Raw genomic sequence first — 16,000 nt, 5'->3', positions numbered from 1 at the left:
ACTTAATCAGGCCAATTTACCCCCTCCATAATGGACACTTAAATGACAAACGATCATGTTTACCACACCCATAGGAAAGGGCCTTAGAATTCGATATTAAGGAATCATTCAAATTAACATAATAGTGTAGTGATCGTTTTTCTAGTTGAATTTGGCTATGTTTGTCGAATTATATAACTTGTTTGACATAGTTTTACGAGCTAGTAGCAGGAACAGTCCGCTTTACTGGTCAATGCTAGCCAAGATTTCCACCTTTATGTTTTAAACGGATACCATGGGGTGGTCCGTATTAAGATAATGTCTTGCGAATTGCGTCAAATCACATAGTAAAAAAGATCTGAAAATGTTAAATAACTGTTATTTCATTACTGAATACTACTTATTACAGCAACGATTTGATTCACACTTTTTTTTTTTCTTTTTTTTAATTTTTTCCAAGCTATTACATAGTGAGAAACAGATAGAAAAATATACTTCTACTTTACAAAGTAGAATCATAAGCACTCTGTTTTTGTTTTCTTCACATCTCCTCTACCCTGTCACAAATCAAACACAAAACATTGTTAAGATCCAAAGAGAAATCAACAGTACCATCTACGATCAAACGACAGATCTGAGAAAATGGGACAAAATTTTGAAAGATCTAAGAAATAATTAGTTACCTTAAAGAGAATAGAGATGACATTAGAAGAGATCTAATCACTGTCACTGCTGCTGCTGCTTTCATGACCATCATCATGCTTCTTCTTCTCTTTCTTCTTCTTCTTCTTCTTCTCACCATCTTCTCCCTCCTTGTGATCTCCGCTGATTTTATCTTTGATTTTCTCCATGAATCCTTCTTTGTGTTCTCCTTCTTTCTTATGTTCATCATGGCTTCCACTGCCATAGTGTCCTCCTTCTTTGTGTTCATCTACTTTCTTATGTTCATCAACTTTCTTGTGTTCATCATCTTTTTTGTCTCCACCAATGTGAAGTGCATCACTAATCTTTCCCATGATTCCTGCCATTTTTTCTTATGATCTTTGAAAATAAAAACTCTCTGTTTTGAATGGTTTGTTGTGATTTGGATGAGAAATTTATGGAACTTGTGATCTCTATTTATAGGCGCCAAAATAATCTCTTTCCCATTTAATTAGCATTATCCTTTTTGTAATTAGATGAAATTTACTTGAATACCCCTTCGATATTCTTCTACCGACATGGAGTATAATATGTGGGAACCACGTGAGATGATGATGATACCTGTGACTGTGAGGGGATAATATCGCATTTAAATACAACTTTCATCTTTATGTCCACCTAAGGTGGATAATGGATGCACCGTCCATTCGTGAATGTATCTAAAGTTCTGTTGATTAAGCCAAAGCAAAAACTAATTAACTCGATCTTATCTAATTTCTTAGAGACTTTGGCATATGATAAGATGGAGATCATGGATAGGATATCTCGAGAAAAAAAAAAAACAGTGACGTGACAGCAGCCGGTTTGATCATGAAATAATAAAATACGGCCACGAACCTATGACGTACTATTGGTTGAAACAGGAAAAATATAGTTTTTTTTGACATGTAACAACAAAAAAAACTTACAGCCATCTTAGAAACTACTATCTATTGCACATTAACTACTGTAATTACAAGTTTGAAATCACTTTGCCAAGCTCCATTATACTAGTATTGGAAGTACTTCACGGGGCAATTTTAAGTGGTCGCGAATCTTTATATACCCCACTAGAACTCCTAAACACCTTTAGAAAGGGCAAAAGGAAAAAAGACAACTCGTTTAGTGCGGTTAAGTCATTCTTTAAGGGGAAGTGAAAAAAGAAGAAAAGAGAGCAAAAAGAAAAAGCATAATGGTGCTAGTCTGCAAGAGCGTATACTGCTTGGAAAACCGAAGAAATGGAGTTACTGCACCCGCAGTACGATCTTAATTAAGGAAGACGTTATCCTGAGGTGGATATTTTATTTTGGCACATAGCTAACGGACAAGAACACTTGGGATGCTGCGAGGGGACATGGTCTCACTCTTACACACAAGTTGAAGGAATCAACTCTTTTAATCGTAAAGAAGGCTCAAGAATCAATTGTATACGTGTAATCCTCTGGTTTGTTACACGAACTCAAAAGTTCATTTCGTCGAAGGCAGAAATCCTTTCAATAATGCGTAAAGGAAGATGGAGACTCTTGGTATGGACGGCCACTTGTCCGTCTAATCTAATATCTTTATATTATTCTCTACTCATTCAATGAGGAAAAATAATTGTCACGACGTGGAGGAATGGCAGCTATTCATAGTTTCTCACCGTATTTATGGAGTGCGAATTGGTGCACACTCCTCGGAGCAGAGGTTATGGGTAATGTCATCCTTTCAAACGAAAGAGTGCATTACCTATTTGAGCAAATTAGGTTTTTTATGGTTAGGTTTTTTTATGGGTAGATTCAATCCACTTTTTTATGGGTAGATTCAACCCACTTTTTTATGGGTAGATTTCAGTTGAACGAGTGGTTGGGAGTTTCACACTAGACTAGGGATTATCCCCCGTAAGAAAAAATAACAACAAACGGGAGACAGTCTTCCGTAAGGTATTTTTTTTCTTTACTGGGGACAGTCTCCCGTTTATATATCTTTTTTTCTTTACGGGTGAGTGTCCTCCGTTTCATGAGTTTTTAAGATAAAAACGGGAGACTGTTTCCCGTTTGGTATTTGAATTTTGTTCCCCCAACGGCTACATTTGAGTCTATAAAACCAACCCATAAAACTCTTTTCTCTTCATTCCACTTCAACTCTAACTCAATTTCATTCTACTCCATTTTAGTTTTGAAGTTCTCTTCTTCTCTTTATCCATGTCTTCTTCATCAACACCGACCCCTTCAACCCAAAAAGCTCAAAAAACTCGTAGGAAACAACAAATTAAATTTACTACGGAGGAAGATGTAGCTATTTGTGAAGCAAATATAGCAATAACGGGTGATGGTAGTGTTGGTGTGCATCAAGGAAAAACCAAATATTGGGATCGTTTTATTCCATTATTTATCGAGAAAATGAAAGGTAACCCAAATGATAGAGACAAAACTAGTTTAGAAAAACCGAATATATGTTATAAAGAAAGACATTAAGCTATTTGTCGCCGTTCTTGGAAAATTATATCGAGGAGGACGAATAAGTGGTTACGGAGCCGAGCACACGGTAAGTATTTTTGTTTCGTACGTATTGCTCGTTATGTTTGTAAAAATGATACTCATATGATAAGTTTACATTGTAGATGATACGTGGTCGGTGTGACTTCCACAAGCTACATGGGAGACCCTTCATCCTCGATGAGTGCTACGAGTTATACAAGAATGAACCCGGTTACGATTACACCAAGTATGTTGAAGTACCCCCGCTACCCCCACCACCCGTGGTCCAAGTTGTTGATGATGATGGTGTCGAGGGTGTCCAACGTGTCGACAGTGTCGAGGAGGAAGAGACGGGAGTCGATTGTAATACAAAACAAACGAGTGACGCTCAAGGGGAAAAAAAAAGGGGACCCGGGAAGAAAGCTTTCATACTCCTCAATAGTTACAATCGTAGTGGGTTCCCTACAAGTCCTCAAACCTTTGCACTTCTCACATGCTCTTTGAGCAATTCGTACCATTTCATGTTCAGGAGGTGGGCGAGGCGGAATACCTAATACACCGGTTACTTGAAACGAACATCTCTCACCCAAGTACCTATAGCCTTAATCATCTTCAATATCCAAGAACACACATCGTTTCTTTGACAACCTATGCGAATATCTTAGGACTTCATTATTAGTATGCTCACTTCCTCGCCATGGCTGCCATGTTGTTCCTTGTATTGACCTATTCTCCATTTGCTTACGAGCAATAGTAATTGAATGTCTTCCCATATCCCTTTGAACCTCCGCTAAATTCTCCTTGTTAAACACCTTAATTTTTGGCCACAAATCATCCCAAACCGGTGTATTCCTATCAATTTTAGGAAACAAAGTGTGGAAATAGTAGTAAAACCAATACTACAAAAAAAAAGTGGGGGAAATTAATATATAACATTTTTCCACAAATATCAACATTAAATGGGTTTAAGATATAAAATGAGCCATATGTACATACTTCTAAGATCATCCACATCCCGTTGAAAGTCTTCAATTTGCTACTAGCCTCGCCAAAGATTTATAAAGACAAGCCAACGTCGGAGATCCCCAATCAAACCTACGTTTTCTAAATCCAACTCCTCAAAGTTACATAACCATCCTACCTTTGTGGTGGATACACTATTTGGCATAAGCACTTGATCAATCATCCATAAAATAAAAACCCGGACAATTTCATCCCAGTATGGATCCATAGCCACTCCACCCTTTCCGTTAAATGTCTTCAACCAATCACACATATCTACACATTTGATACCACCACTCCTCTTGCTCAAATAGGAGGACACATCAAGACCACGAATTCTGTTTTCCCCATTCTCACCAATTTCTTCTTCACTATCATTCGGCTACAAATTCTCATGAATATCTTCTTCATCGTCACTTTCTTGCTCGGTTGTTTTGGCTTTCCCTTTCCCCTTTTCTAGTGCTTTCTTCTTTTTCGCGGCTTTCTTTTTCTCGGCTTGATCGAAAATAAGTTGAGCTAAATTGGGAAAAAGGTTTTCAACATACTCCAAGCAAGTTTCTCTATTTTCCTTATCACACCAATTTACATAATCTAGCTTTACTCCTTTTCCTACTTCTAAACCCGTCAACCAAGAGAAGTCATTGGGTATGAGCCCTATTTCAAATGTAGGAAAATGAAAAGTATTTGTACATTTCCAAAATCGCTCAACAATTGCGTGTGTGAGTTGTTGATCATCTTTCGAAACATTTATCTCAAGTAATCGACCCAATCCACATTGGTCTACAAATAACTTACATTTTTCATTTTTACATACAATTTCATAAAAATTATGCATATTGCTCCATCCACCTCTAAATCTAATTGAAGGTTCACCATCTACAATGTCAAGAGTGTTGCATATATGATTTTCTTCACCTTTAGAAGACAAAATAGGATAATCCATTGTTCTCTATATGAACCCTAAAACAAGTGTCATTAACCATCTATCAAAATTAAGCTATAAATCAATCAAATTAAAACAATGAAACAAGAGGTAAACAAAATTAATTCGCTCAACATTAAGATTAAGCTAAGAATCATACCTTTAATTGGCTCAATTATCCCAATTAGCTCAACACCTTCAAGAATTTAGAAAAAAAATCAAATTAGGGTAACTTTTAACCAAAACCTAAATAAGATGATGAAATTAATATCAATAAACGATTTTTTTGTTAGAATAGGATTTACCTCTACTCGTTAATCAATGGGATACATTTATTTTTCAAGAAATCGGATTGCTTATCGTTTTTGAAGATTATAGTGAAGGAGAAGATGAAAAAACCATGAAAATGTTGAAGAAGAATGAAAACACTCAGGAGAATTGCTTCTGATATCGACTTCCTACACAAACGGGGGACCGTCCCCGTTTGGATTTTTTTTCTTTTAGACGGGGATTGTCCCCCGTCAAGATTTCTTTTTATTTCTTACGAGAGACTGTCCCCGTAAGATTTCAAAAAAACTATTAAACGGGGGACGGTCCCCCGGCTAGTCCTTCTTTTATATTTCCCCACAGTGGCCATACTCGTTCGTATGGGCGAGTTAGTCTCCAAATGGAGACTACCCATAGCCTTTACTCTTAAAGGGTGTATATTTCATATTTCAATCTCCATCCTTGATGTAATATAGGGAGTCATGTAACGAGGACCTTGATTCTAAACGTGGAGGATAATTGGATCATCAGTTAAATAATCAACCAATTAGAAGAACATGTGAAATATACACTCGTTAGAGGAGCGTGAACAAATTTGGACTCATATTTTAGTGCTTATCAAAAGGAGAATCTCAACCTCGGTTTCTTTATCGCACAGTTGGACCACGCATGGCTTAACAATGCGTCAACACTAATCGAATTGGAGTCGGCAAGCAAGATTATATGACTTCTATCGGGCAAAGACTTGGTCCTGAATTATATATTCAGGATGCACCGTAAAGCAGCGGCGAAGCTAGTCCATGATAAGGGTTGGCATTCAGCTAGGTGACTTTCAAACCTAAAATATTGGAACAAAAAAATTGAACTCCCTACTCCCAAGTTCATCTATGTTGTGTATGAAAGAAAAAAATAAATATGTATTAGGTTCATATATTTGCATAGATAAAAAGGGGCACCCATATCCTACTTCGCCTGGAGGCCCCTAAAATGTTTGGCATGACTTCACCAGCTATTAACCTCTAACATATCCTCCATGGTTCCCTGAGAAATATAAATCATCTGATAGCTCCAAGCAAATTTGCACCATCCAGCTTTGCCCCGACCAAGTGCTGAGACACAGATGAACAAAAATGACAAGATTGACAGCATTAATCAACACCAAAGAGAAAAAACAAAATATCTTATTAGCATTAAAACGGCTGCAAAGAAGAAAGGAAAACAGGAAAATGCGCACGTCCCACCACATTCTTCATTCGAGTTGCTAGATATTAATCAGCCATTTTCAGATATTAGAAGATATCACTCTGACACAATAATAATATCGAACCTATTTTGAGGTAAATGCAACATAATTTACAAACCATTAAGATGTTGCCTATTCCTAAAGGCTCTTTCTTTTTCAACTGCGTAGCTGAGACCAAAAAATTATGACTTTTGCAGTCTGTAAAATAGGAGTTTGTAACTGTAGAACAAAGTCACGAACTAGTTCACAAGCTTAATGCACAATTCTTCAAGGACATCTTATTCGTAGTTTCAACAAGATAACAAGGTCTATGGTTGCAAAGTGTAACCCTTAAGAGAACACGATGAACAGATAATTGTTGTTACTCGAGTGTCGAGAACGAAGAAACAAATTTAGCAGTTCTCAGTTGAATCTAACAGCTGAACAGCTGCACGCTAATGCAACAAGTTACACTTGATTTTGATGGATTATTTTCTTGTTAACGATTTATAGAGAAAAGTCTCCATTTGTAACCAAAAGCTTTCACACTTCTCAATTTATTTCTATTTTCGATGTTTGTAAAATAAAGTGGTGTTAGTAAAGGATGGTTAATCATGTTCTGATGCCCAGTTGCATAATGTACCAAGCTAACTTTTCTGTAGATACCCGTAACCAGATTCAGTGTCACCTTTAAGTATGTTCGATGATGACACCAATAAGATAGAAAGTGAAATACTTTCACAATGAAACACAAAATTTTATCTAATTTACTCACCGTATCACGTAAGTCGACATGTCTTAGGTAGGCTCTTTGAAGGTTTGCACCCTGCAGATTAGCACCACTTAACACCGCCCCCTGTAAACAGATAACTCAGAAATTAGCCTCCAATGCGTTATGCTTTATCAGAATCATTTACAGCGATCTTGTGGTCTATTGACGTAATGAAGGTACAAGAAAGCATGAGAGAGAAAGCTGCCGCATTTTTAAGAAACAAGAACCGTGAGCAGTTGCTGAATAGGAAAAGAAAATTTTACAGCATGACCAAATTGGCTGCTTCAGGAAGGCCTGTATGAGAGTACATTCACACTTGTAATACTTTGAAATATATGAATGTTAATATGGAAATCATGATCCCAGAACATTATGGAATAATTAACACGGTGCACAGCTCTTGCTTCTATTTCTCTACTATTGTACATCATGAATTTGTTCGTATGAAAATATGATGAAGTAGTGTGTTTAGATCTACCTAAGCTAAAAAAAAACGCATAGCCAAGTGATAGATCGTGTATTTCGAGTGTCCTGCAACAACAACAACAACTAAGCCTTTAGTCCCAAACAAGTTGGGGTAGGCTAGAAGAAAGGCTTACGTATGATCAGGACCATACATCCCAGTCTGTATCACTTATACTTAGATATATGATTGGGACCACAAGAATGATGTAAAGATATCAAAGTCCCTAAAAATTACATGATCACTTTAAATAGCTACATATAAGGGCCTTCTTTCTTTCATTCTTCCTGATCCTAGTTCCAACACCAAGAACGAAATTGTATCGAACAACTGACTAGACACAAAGTGGTAACCATATCTCCAATATCATCTGCATGGGACTGTTTGATTGTGATAAAGAGAAATTTACCTTTAAATTAGCCCCTTCCAGATTAGCTCCTTCCAAATTAGCATTAGTGAGATCAGCAGTCTGAAAGGCTTAAAAGATCAGTATGATTCTAGTAGGATGGACACTAGTAATTAGTTTAGTTCCGATGTTGCATCATGTAAGAAAGATGAAAATGTAAGGAGCATGAGAAAAAGCTTATGTCAAGACAGCTCCACCTGCAAATGGGCGGTGCGGAGATCTGCTCCACAAAAGCTACACTCTATCAAGCATGCATCTGAACAATCACAAATATGTAGTGTGGATTCAGAAAGCATCATTGATATAACAAAGACAGCAAAGACAGCTGGATGCTTACTTGAAGGTCAAATGCTTGAAAACTTTAAAAGAGGAAATATTAGTTATCCCGAAGACATAAATTAGCAAAGAAAACTTGGCAACATACCTTGCAAATTTGCACTTTGCAGATTAGCTCCAGCTAATAATGCTCCCTGTAGATTTGCACCAGTGAATTCACACCTTCCCTAGGCATGAAAAAGCATTCAGCACAAATGCGAAAGAAAATAAACATTTAAAACAGAAAAAATAAAAAGAAAAAAAAAAGAAGAAGAAGAAGAGAGAAATTTCTCCTTTCAATAGTTTATCAAAAGTGGATTAAAACCATAAAAGCCACCCTCGAAGATTGGCTTGCAAGAAATCTGACGCTCACCCACACCGTGCATAAGTGCAAGGACAATGAGGAGACATCAAATGCTCCCACAACCATACTATGGTGACATTTTGTGACTAAAGTTATTCATCAGAAGTTACTGGGTATAGTGTGATTACTTAATGCGCGCTAGATCTCTAAGGGAATTACCAACAACTATTATTAATACTTAGTGAAGTAACCAATTATGATTTTAATTGTACAAGTTGTTACTGTTGCTTTTCATCATAGCAAATCACAATATCCTTTTGTTTGACAGGATTGTAGCGATTACGTAGTTTGATGTCTTAAGCTATTTCATATCCTCACTGCAGTGCACAAAAACCCATTCAATGTCTTATCTCTGATGTCTAAGCTAAACATTTTGATGTTTTGCCTATGGCTTGCCGAAAACAAACATTTAATATTCACTTATTTAGCCTATCAAAAATCACCTCACTGCCAGCCTGCCACTAACAAATGGCAGGACGCTTTACATGAACCCTGAAGATTTCCAACAGGAGATGAAGGCAAACTAAGAAAAAAGATAAATCTAACACCTTTTTGATGCTAATGCTGTCACAGGGGACCCTTTTTTAAGCATTAATACTGAAAACTAAATGTTAATATTCTGGGCTTCTAAACTAGTATCCACAAAAGCAAAGTTTGAAAAAAAAAAAACGGTTAAGTTCTTCATGAAATTACTTACTCACGTAGATTTGCATTGTGGAATATGGAACCACCAGCATCCACATCCTGTAATAGAACCAGTAAGTCTGAAGTACAAACAAAAGATAAAAAAAGAAAAGGCATATTTGCACAGGAAGTTTTAATATCAAGGGAAATTCGATCTCCTAGGGAACGGAATTTTTTGTTATTTCTTACAGAAAAGCAATCACGCTAATAAAAACTTGGGAATGCTTGTTCTGACATCTTGTGAAACAAACTTAGGGGGCCTATGAATAGCATTATGGAGTTTAGAAAGGATAGCTTTACCATTTTATTAGATACATATAAAGCCTTGGCTAAGATTTTACACACTAACTCGATAACATTTAGAGTACGTGAAATGAAACCTCATTCTCATTAGACCAGTACATGCATTTACTATGAAACCCTAATTATACCTCATCGAAGAGCCAGGAGAAAGGAACTAGGCTGACTTGATTACATCAGCCGAATAAGTTTCCATCCCCTTGCACTTTTTTGGTTTGTGCCTATACTTTTGTAGGACCTTAAACCTTTTTATTACAAATAAAACGATGGGATTTAGAGCATAGATGTGTTTTAACTGCTGTGCAATTCCTTAACCAGATACCAAAATTTACCATCGTATTAATGATGTAAGTTACACAATAGGATTAAAGTCATAGATACCAGCACTCTAACAAATACAAGTGTTATTTGATAAAATGAGAGTGAATATATTTAGCGACATTTCAAGAAATATTGAAAACCTAACATTGAAAACCTATATTACTTAATGCACACAGAATCAGACGATTATGTTTTCAAGCACATATAAATAGTACAAGAAATAGCCACTCACCCTTATTAGAGAGTTAAAGAACAAACAAACAAAGGTCTTCTAAGAAATGGTAGACTAAACCTACCTTGAATTTTGCGCATTGAAGGTTTGCACGTGAGAAGAACACATTCTTAAGGCATGCAAAGCTGAAGTCCACGTATGACAGATCCTGCAAAGTTCAGAACAACACATAGGATGAAAAATATATCTCATAGAATGCCTCGTCATCATAAATGTTTAATATCAAGAAGGATTTGTGAAAGAACTGCATAGCAGAAAAGTAAGTGTAACGCCTAAATCAAAGGGGGAAAATGTTTATTTAGCAAGATAAGAAGAGAATATTATACAAGAATATCTAAGTTAAATGAGGAAAGACACTTAAAAACACTACTTTTATGCAAAAATCAAATTGCAAGTGAAACTTAAGAAGCGGGACTCCAATTCTAATTTTCTACAGTAAATACCAAAGATGCCTCCAACAGACAAATACTTCACAGGGATTGTCATACATAGTAGTCCTCGAATTGAATACTGGCCAGAGGCTAGGAAGACTTGCCAGTTTAGATAGATCAAGCCCTGATAGATTCAATCCTCGAAATCTGACTTTCTCTGACTGAATGCATTTAATGATATCTGTGCGAGTCAATTCAGCTTTCAAATTCTCTTTTGGTTCATCTTCATCCCTTCTCCAGCTCGATACCTTATTGATCCCCTCAACCAGACCCTGCAGTAATTCACTCAGGTTATGTTAAATATTTGGAATCTCACTCATTTCTTGATAAACCTACTCAGTTTGGGAACTTGATTAGCAGAAACAAACAGTACAGATATCGCCCAGAATCTTTACACGCTAGTCAATGAGAGACATAAAAAATACCATTTGATGGTTTGAGCAAGTATTAAGCTAATCTCATTCCAAAAATAAAGGCTGGCCGCTGATGTACCCATAAACAGGACACTATTAAAATAAATTCCTACAGCTTCATCTATCACCATCCACAACTATACCTAACTCTCAGTTTATTTATCTTCATATTAAAAAGAAGTCCCACAAAAAATTGTGCAACACGTATCGTAACTGCCGCGTATCAGTAAAACAGAAACCGTAAAGCCATTTAAGGCAAGCGATGTTACAGTTTTGCTATACTAGAAAAGATCGATATTTCTTTGTTTATCTTTTTAGGAGCTTCGATCTACATCTTGATAAGATCTGAACAAAAGAACCTGTTGATTTGCATAATGGATTAACCTTATTATTAAGGTGATAATTATATGAATTGTTAAGGTAACTTTGATTGAGTCTGAAGCCACAGGATTAATATCTAAGTTAGTTATTTAAATACACTATTTTTGCATCATGAAGAAAATCCATCTTTGATGAAAGACTATATTGGTAGGATACTTGTAGAAACTTCTTTTATTGTGTATAATTTCTTATCCATGTTAACTTTGTTGCTTATGATCAAATGTACTGTGATAGTGAGTAAAATGTAGAGCTGATGGCTGACTATAGTTGTGGATAGCAATAAATGAGATTAAAAAATTAGTGTGTGTTTTCCCGGAAGGAATGAGTGGCGAATTCGATGAGCTTGATGACTTGTGATGTGCTGTGTACTTGCTGTCACATTATAGGGTGCATCTGGACCCCTTAAGTCGAAAACTTGAAGTTAGCGTTAAACTGTCTCTGGATAAACGTAGCATCTTACTAAGTATCATACTTGCATGATAAGAATTTAAAATATCAAATAAGTAAAATATGTTCAGAATTTCTTAGTTAGAAAACTTCACAGTATCACGAAAACTTCACAGTATCACTCAAACTACTAAAACAGTATGATTGCATAAGACATATTCTAGAGCGAGAGTAACAACTTACAAGTAGCTGATAATATTCTGCCTCTCGTAAAAGTTCCAAATACTCTGAGTCTTTAAGTACTGGAATAACACCATCCCTCAACCAGTTTAAAATATGCCGAAAATGTTTACCATCTCTATCAACAAACACAGGCCCCTGCAACAATCATGTATTATACAAAAAATGCTGATTCAAATTCTTCGTACTTGAGTACATCTACTGTTACACAATGCAAATTTTAATAAGTGGACAACGTAGTAGAATCTCATTCCTAGTAAGTCCTTTAGCGATAAATTTTAAGAAATTTTATGCAATAGCTTGATAAAAGGTGATCTAAAATCACATTTAGTAGCACCCCAAAAAATGAAATTCAGCAGTTATTTACATTTTCCATCAAATGAAGTCTTGCATAGTTGCATGCATGTGATAACCTGAGTTTTCATATCTAGTCGTCTTTTGCCAATTTACTATGTTATAACCTGAGGCACCTTTGAAATATCACTTCTAGCTTAAAACCCATCACGATTTTTCCCAGATGTTGTGAGTTAGCAGATTTGTGCACCAGTCAGTAACATAGTAAATCGGCAAAAGATGACTAAATGCGAAAAATCATTGAAGATTTCTGCAGGTGTAGTGTTTCGTGTTAAGACAAACTTTGTTTGTTTAAGCATATCTTTGAAGTGGTTGGACTTGGAAAATATCTCAATTGCTTATTCTCAAGACTCCCAGACATTTTGAGGCCTGCAATGAGATCGAACTTCTGTAAAAGAGTGAATGAGAAGTGCTTCGTTGACTGAAACACCTCAAGAGATGAGGGGGAAAAAGACCGAACTTGAAGTCTGTTGGTAGTGCTTTCTTTAACTTCTTCTTTACTACTATAGATTGGAAAACATGTCTTTCTTTCTTTTCTTTGGAGATGAATCCCTTGCCTAATAACTTGTAGTGCTCTTTGAGTAAAAAAAAAGATACTGGTATTAAAGATGAAAAGTGGTGATAGGATGATAGAGTGAAAAGGAAGAAACTAAAACTACTTGTGCTGAGACTTAAGTTTTGAGTCTGCCTGCTGGAAACAGAAGGAGGTCGTGCCGATACTGATATCCGAGTTAGGGGTGAGACAAGCAAAAACTATTTACTGCTATATAAAGTTTTCAATTTCATAGTTAAATAGTTACACAATCCTAATGCGCATTGACGGATCATATGTACAAGTAAAACAACACTGTTTATATATATTAACCAACTGAATACGATCAACAATGAGTCTTTTGTTCTGGTAAAAGTGTTTTACACTTCCGTGACTATTCAAGCACACCGACACGCAGTTTAAATGCGATAAAGGTGTATTTGGAGCATTCATTTCGCCAGAATGAAGTGCTGTATACTAAAAGAACAATATCAAACCTTATAATGGGTTAATAACATAAAGTAACATGCAATGAGGTGTCGATGATAAATGTGATACATTGTGAAGGATAGGAAGAAGCAAACCATTAGCATAGCCCTCTCTTGGCCATCACAACGTATGATTGGCAACTCCATACCTACTTCTTTTCGGGTATGAGTCTTTTGTTCTAATACTAAACCGACATCTAATAAATGATAAACATTTCTACCTAATCCGTACCATGTCCATACTTGAATCAGTATTCTACTAACTGAGAATACTTGTGCAGTATTTAAGAGATCTCAGAAAAGCCAATTCGGTCATAAACAAAATTCAAGGTATAACGGGCAAATAAGAACCTTTTCAGAGTCCTGAGACAATGTGTGGCGACCACTAAACATTGCTGCAAGCATTGAATCCGGCTCTCTTTGAGTTAAGGTGTCAACAGTTGTGCTAAATTTCTTCCCACCTATGAACATAAAAACATTAGTACAAATAAAATTCCAATACTTATTGGTAATTGAATAATTAGGGATTTTCATTCGAAATAAAAAGTAATAAAAAATCGATCAAATCGAACTTGTTTGATCCAAATAAATGTGAAATTAAAATTAAAGCAACAAATTTTATGATCAAAGAGAGTCAGACGAATGCAATATCGAAAAAGAAAAGGCTAAGAGTGTGTATATATTTTTCTCACCGATGTTTAAACGAACCAGAGAAGGATGAGGAGAACTCATTTCCGTTTGATGTTCTGTTTGTTTGACAGCTAAAGAAACACCGAAGACTCATGCGGGAAGAAAAGGAAAGTCAGGTTCAAAGGCAATATCAGATTCAATTGACCATCAGTTAACTCAGAAGCAGAACGGACCGGCACTGTGAACCGTGCTTTGCCGTATTGGCTGATCCGCATAGTGCCAGTGGCCCGTTATTTTGTGATTTTTTTTGCTTGGGATAGTGCCACAAATTGGGAATACTCCAATTTAAATAGGACCGGATTTTGGCTAAGGGATAATTTTCCGATGAAAAAATCATACTATCTTTTACCATAATAAAATTAAAAGAGAACTAAAACCTAAATCATTTTGTATCCCACGTTATCTTTTCTTCTGTATGGGGCCGATTTTTTCTCTTTTTTTCCTCTTCTTCATTATTTCCGACCGTTGATTCCAAAATTTCTTCATTGATTAATACTTTCTAAAAAAATAAAATCGCAAATGAATTCGTCGATTAATATTCACTTGATTGATTTTTAGGATATAAATCAAAAAACTGGAGTTCAAATTTCAATTTCAGGGTTTCTGTCGGTATTGTCTTCATGATGAATTCAATGCCTATTATTGCTCGGTCAAGTTTTTTGAAAAGTTTGAAAATTTTTAAATCCTCCAACTGAATTTAGATCAGAGAACTATGTGAAAACAAATTATTAATCAACGTCGACTGTTGGGGCGGTCAAACTTAAATAATTTGGTGTACGCGAAGTAATTAGATCTCTTTTTGAAAAACCAACTTTGAAAAGTTTTGAATCGTCCGATTGGATTTAGTGTACCCGTATGTGGCATGAAGTTGACAGTGTCGGCACTATCGGGTCACGTTTCATGTATACCGACTGCAGAAATTGATTGTTAGTCGACTTCTCTGTATCGAAAAAAAGGACAGTCGGCATTGTTGATTCCCTTAGCTGACGTCACGCCAACTAAGAGTTGCTTCAACTCAATTGAAGACTTTAAATTAAACTTCCTCCCAGAGATTAAGCATATATGTGATTTCCTTTACGATCAAAAAGTTTGATCAAGGTGATGGAAATTGATAGCAATAGACAAAGTCTAGCTAACCTCAAAATTCGGACTTATGCAACTCGAAGTGCAGCCTAGATTATTATTCGCCTCACAAGTATAAAACTTGCGGTATCAACAAAGTCTGAGACGAAGAGAACTTTGATGATTTCTATCTATCTTGTTCAAGTGAAAAACTCAGGATACTTGAGTTATCAAGATAAAAGATAACTAGACCTGGCTTCACAGATCCCAGTGAAGTCTTTGAAGTCGCTAAACCCTGAAAATGTTTTAGGAAGAGGACGACTCTAGTAACAACTAGGACACACCAAGAAAAGTAGTGTTGAGATTCAAAGATCCTAGTTGCTTAAAGTTTATCTTTTATAGAAATTCAAAGCATAGGTTGCTTTAGATTTAATCTAAGATAGCTTTGGAACCAAGCAATCAATATCCAGCGTTAGATGAATCTTTGTATCTGATTTACATAAACAAGATATACAATCCAGTTAGGTGAAACCGTAACCGAACCGTGTATAAGGACTATGTTCAAGGTGGTTAGCCGAAACTATAAGCTTAATATTTATTTTCATAAACACTTAAGGCTTTAACCTTGAGTCA

General features: G+C 36.0%; 2 protein-coding genes across 3 annotated transcripts; both read right to left on the bottom strand.

Annotated features, from left to right (window-relative positions):
* Positions 1-339: 339 nt before the first annotated feature.
* On the bottom strand, positions 340-1,087 carry LOC113322997 (dehydrin HIRD11-like). The gene is made up of 2 exons (XM_026571214.1): positions 663-1,087; positions 340-536 (listed from the first exon to the last, which is right to left on the bottom strand). Exon 1 carries the CDS (start codon positions 1,005-1,007, stop codon positions 696-698), a length of 312 nt encoding a protein of 103 aa, XP_026426999.1. The 5' UTR covers positions 1,008-1,087; the 3' UTR covers positions 340-536; positions 663-695.
* A 5,049-nt stretch (positions 1,088-6,136) lies between these two features.
* On the bottom strand, positions 6,137-14,422 carry LOC113323879 (FH protein interacting protein FIP2-like). Of its 2 annotated transcripts, XM_026572225.1 has the most exons (11): positions 14,308-14,422; positions 13,967-14,076; positions 12,245-12,379; positions 10,925-11,092; positions 10,454-10,537; positions 9,550-9,596; positions 8,598-8,671; positions 8,371-8,429; positions 8,177-8,236; positions 7,308-7,388; positions 6,137-6,419 (listed from the first exon to the last, which is right to left on the bottom strand). In XM_026572225.1, exons 1-11 carry the CDS (start codon positions 14,345-14,347, stop codon positions 6,366-6,368), a joined length of 912 nt encoding a protein of 303 aa, XP_026428010.1. In that variant the 5' UTR covers positions 14,348-14,422; the 3' UTR covers positions 6,137-6,365. The 2 variants fall into 2 exon arrangements, with proteins under 2 accessions (XP_026428010.1, XP_026428011.1); XM_026572226.1 differs by lacking the exon at positions 10,925-11,092.
* Between the last annotated feature and the right edge of the window lie 1,578 nt (positions 14,423-16,000).

Source organism: Papaver somniferum, chromosome 11, assembly GCF_003573695.1.
Source record: "Papaver somniferum cultivar HN1 chromosome 11, ASM357369v1, whole genome shotgun sequence".
NCBI classification, from domain to species: Eukaryota; Viridiplantae; Streptophyta; class Magnoliopsida; order Ranunculales; family Papaveraceae; genus Papaver; species Papaver somniferum.
Note: the sequence above shows the minus strand (reverse complement) of the source record. Positions and strands in the feature narration are given on the sequence as shown.

Excerpts from the sequence above, each read along its gene's own strand:
- LOC113323879 (XM_026572225.1), bottom strand. The coding sequence starts at position 14,347 with ATGAGTTCTCCTCATCCTTCTCTGGTTCGTTTAAACATCG. Across the intron at positions 8,672-9,549 it reads CACAATGCAAATCTACGTGA|GTGTGAATTCACTGGTGCAA; the intron begins GTAAGTAATTTC and ends TGCCTAGGGAAG. Across the intron at positions 8,237-8,370 it reads TCCGCACCGCCCATTTGCAG|ACTGCTGATCTCACTAATGC; the intron begins GTGGAGCTGTCT and ends TAAGCCTTTCAG.
- LOC113322997 (XM_026571214.1), bottom strand. The coding sequence starts at position 1,007 with ATGGCAGGAATCATGGGAAAGATTAGTGATGCACTTCACATTGGTGGA.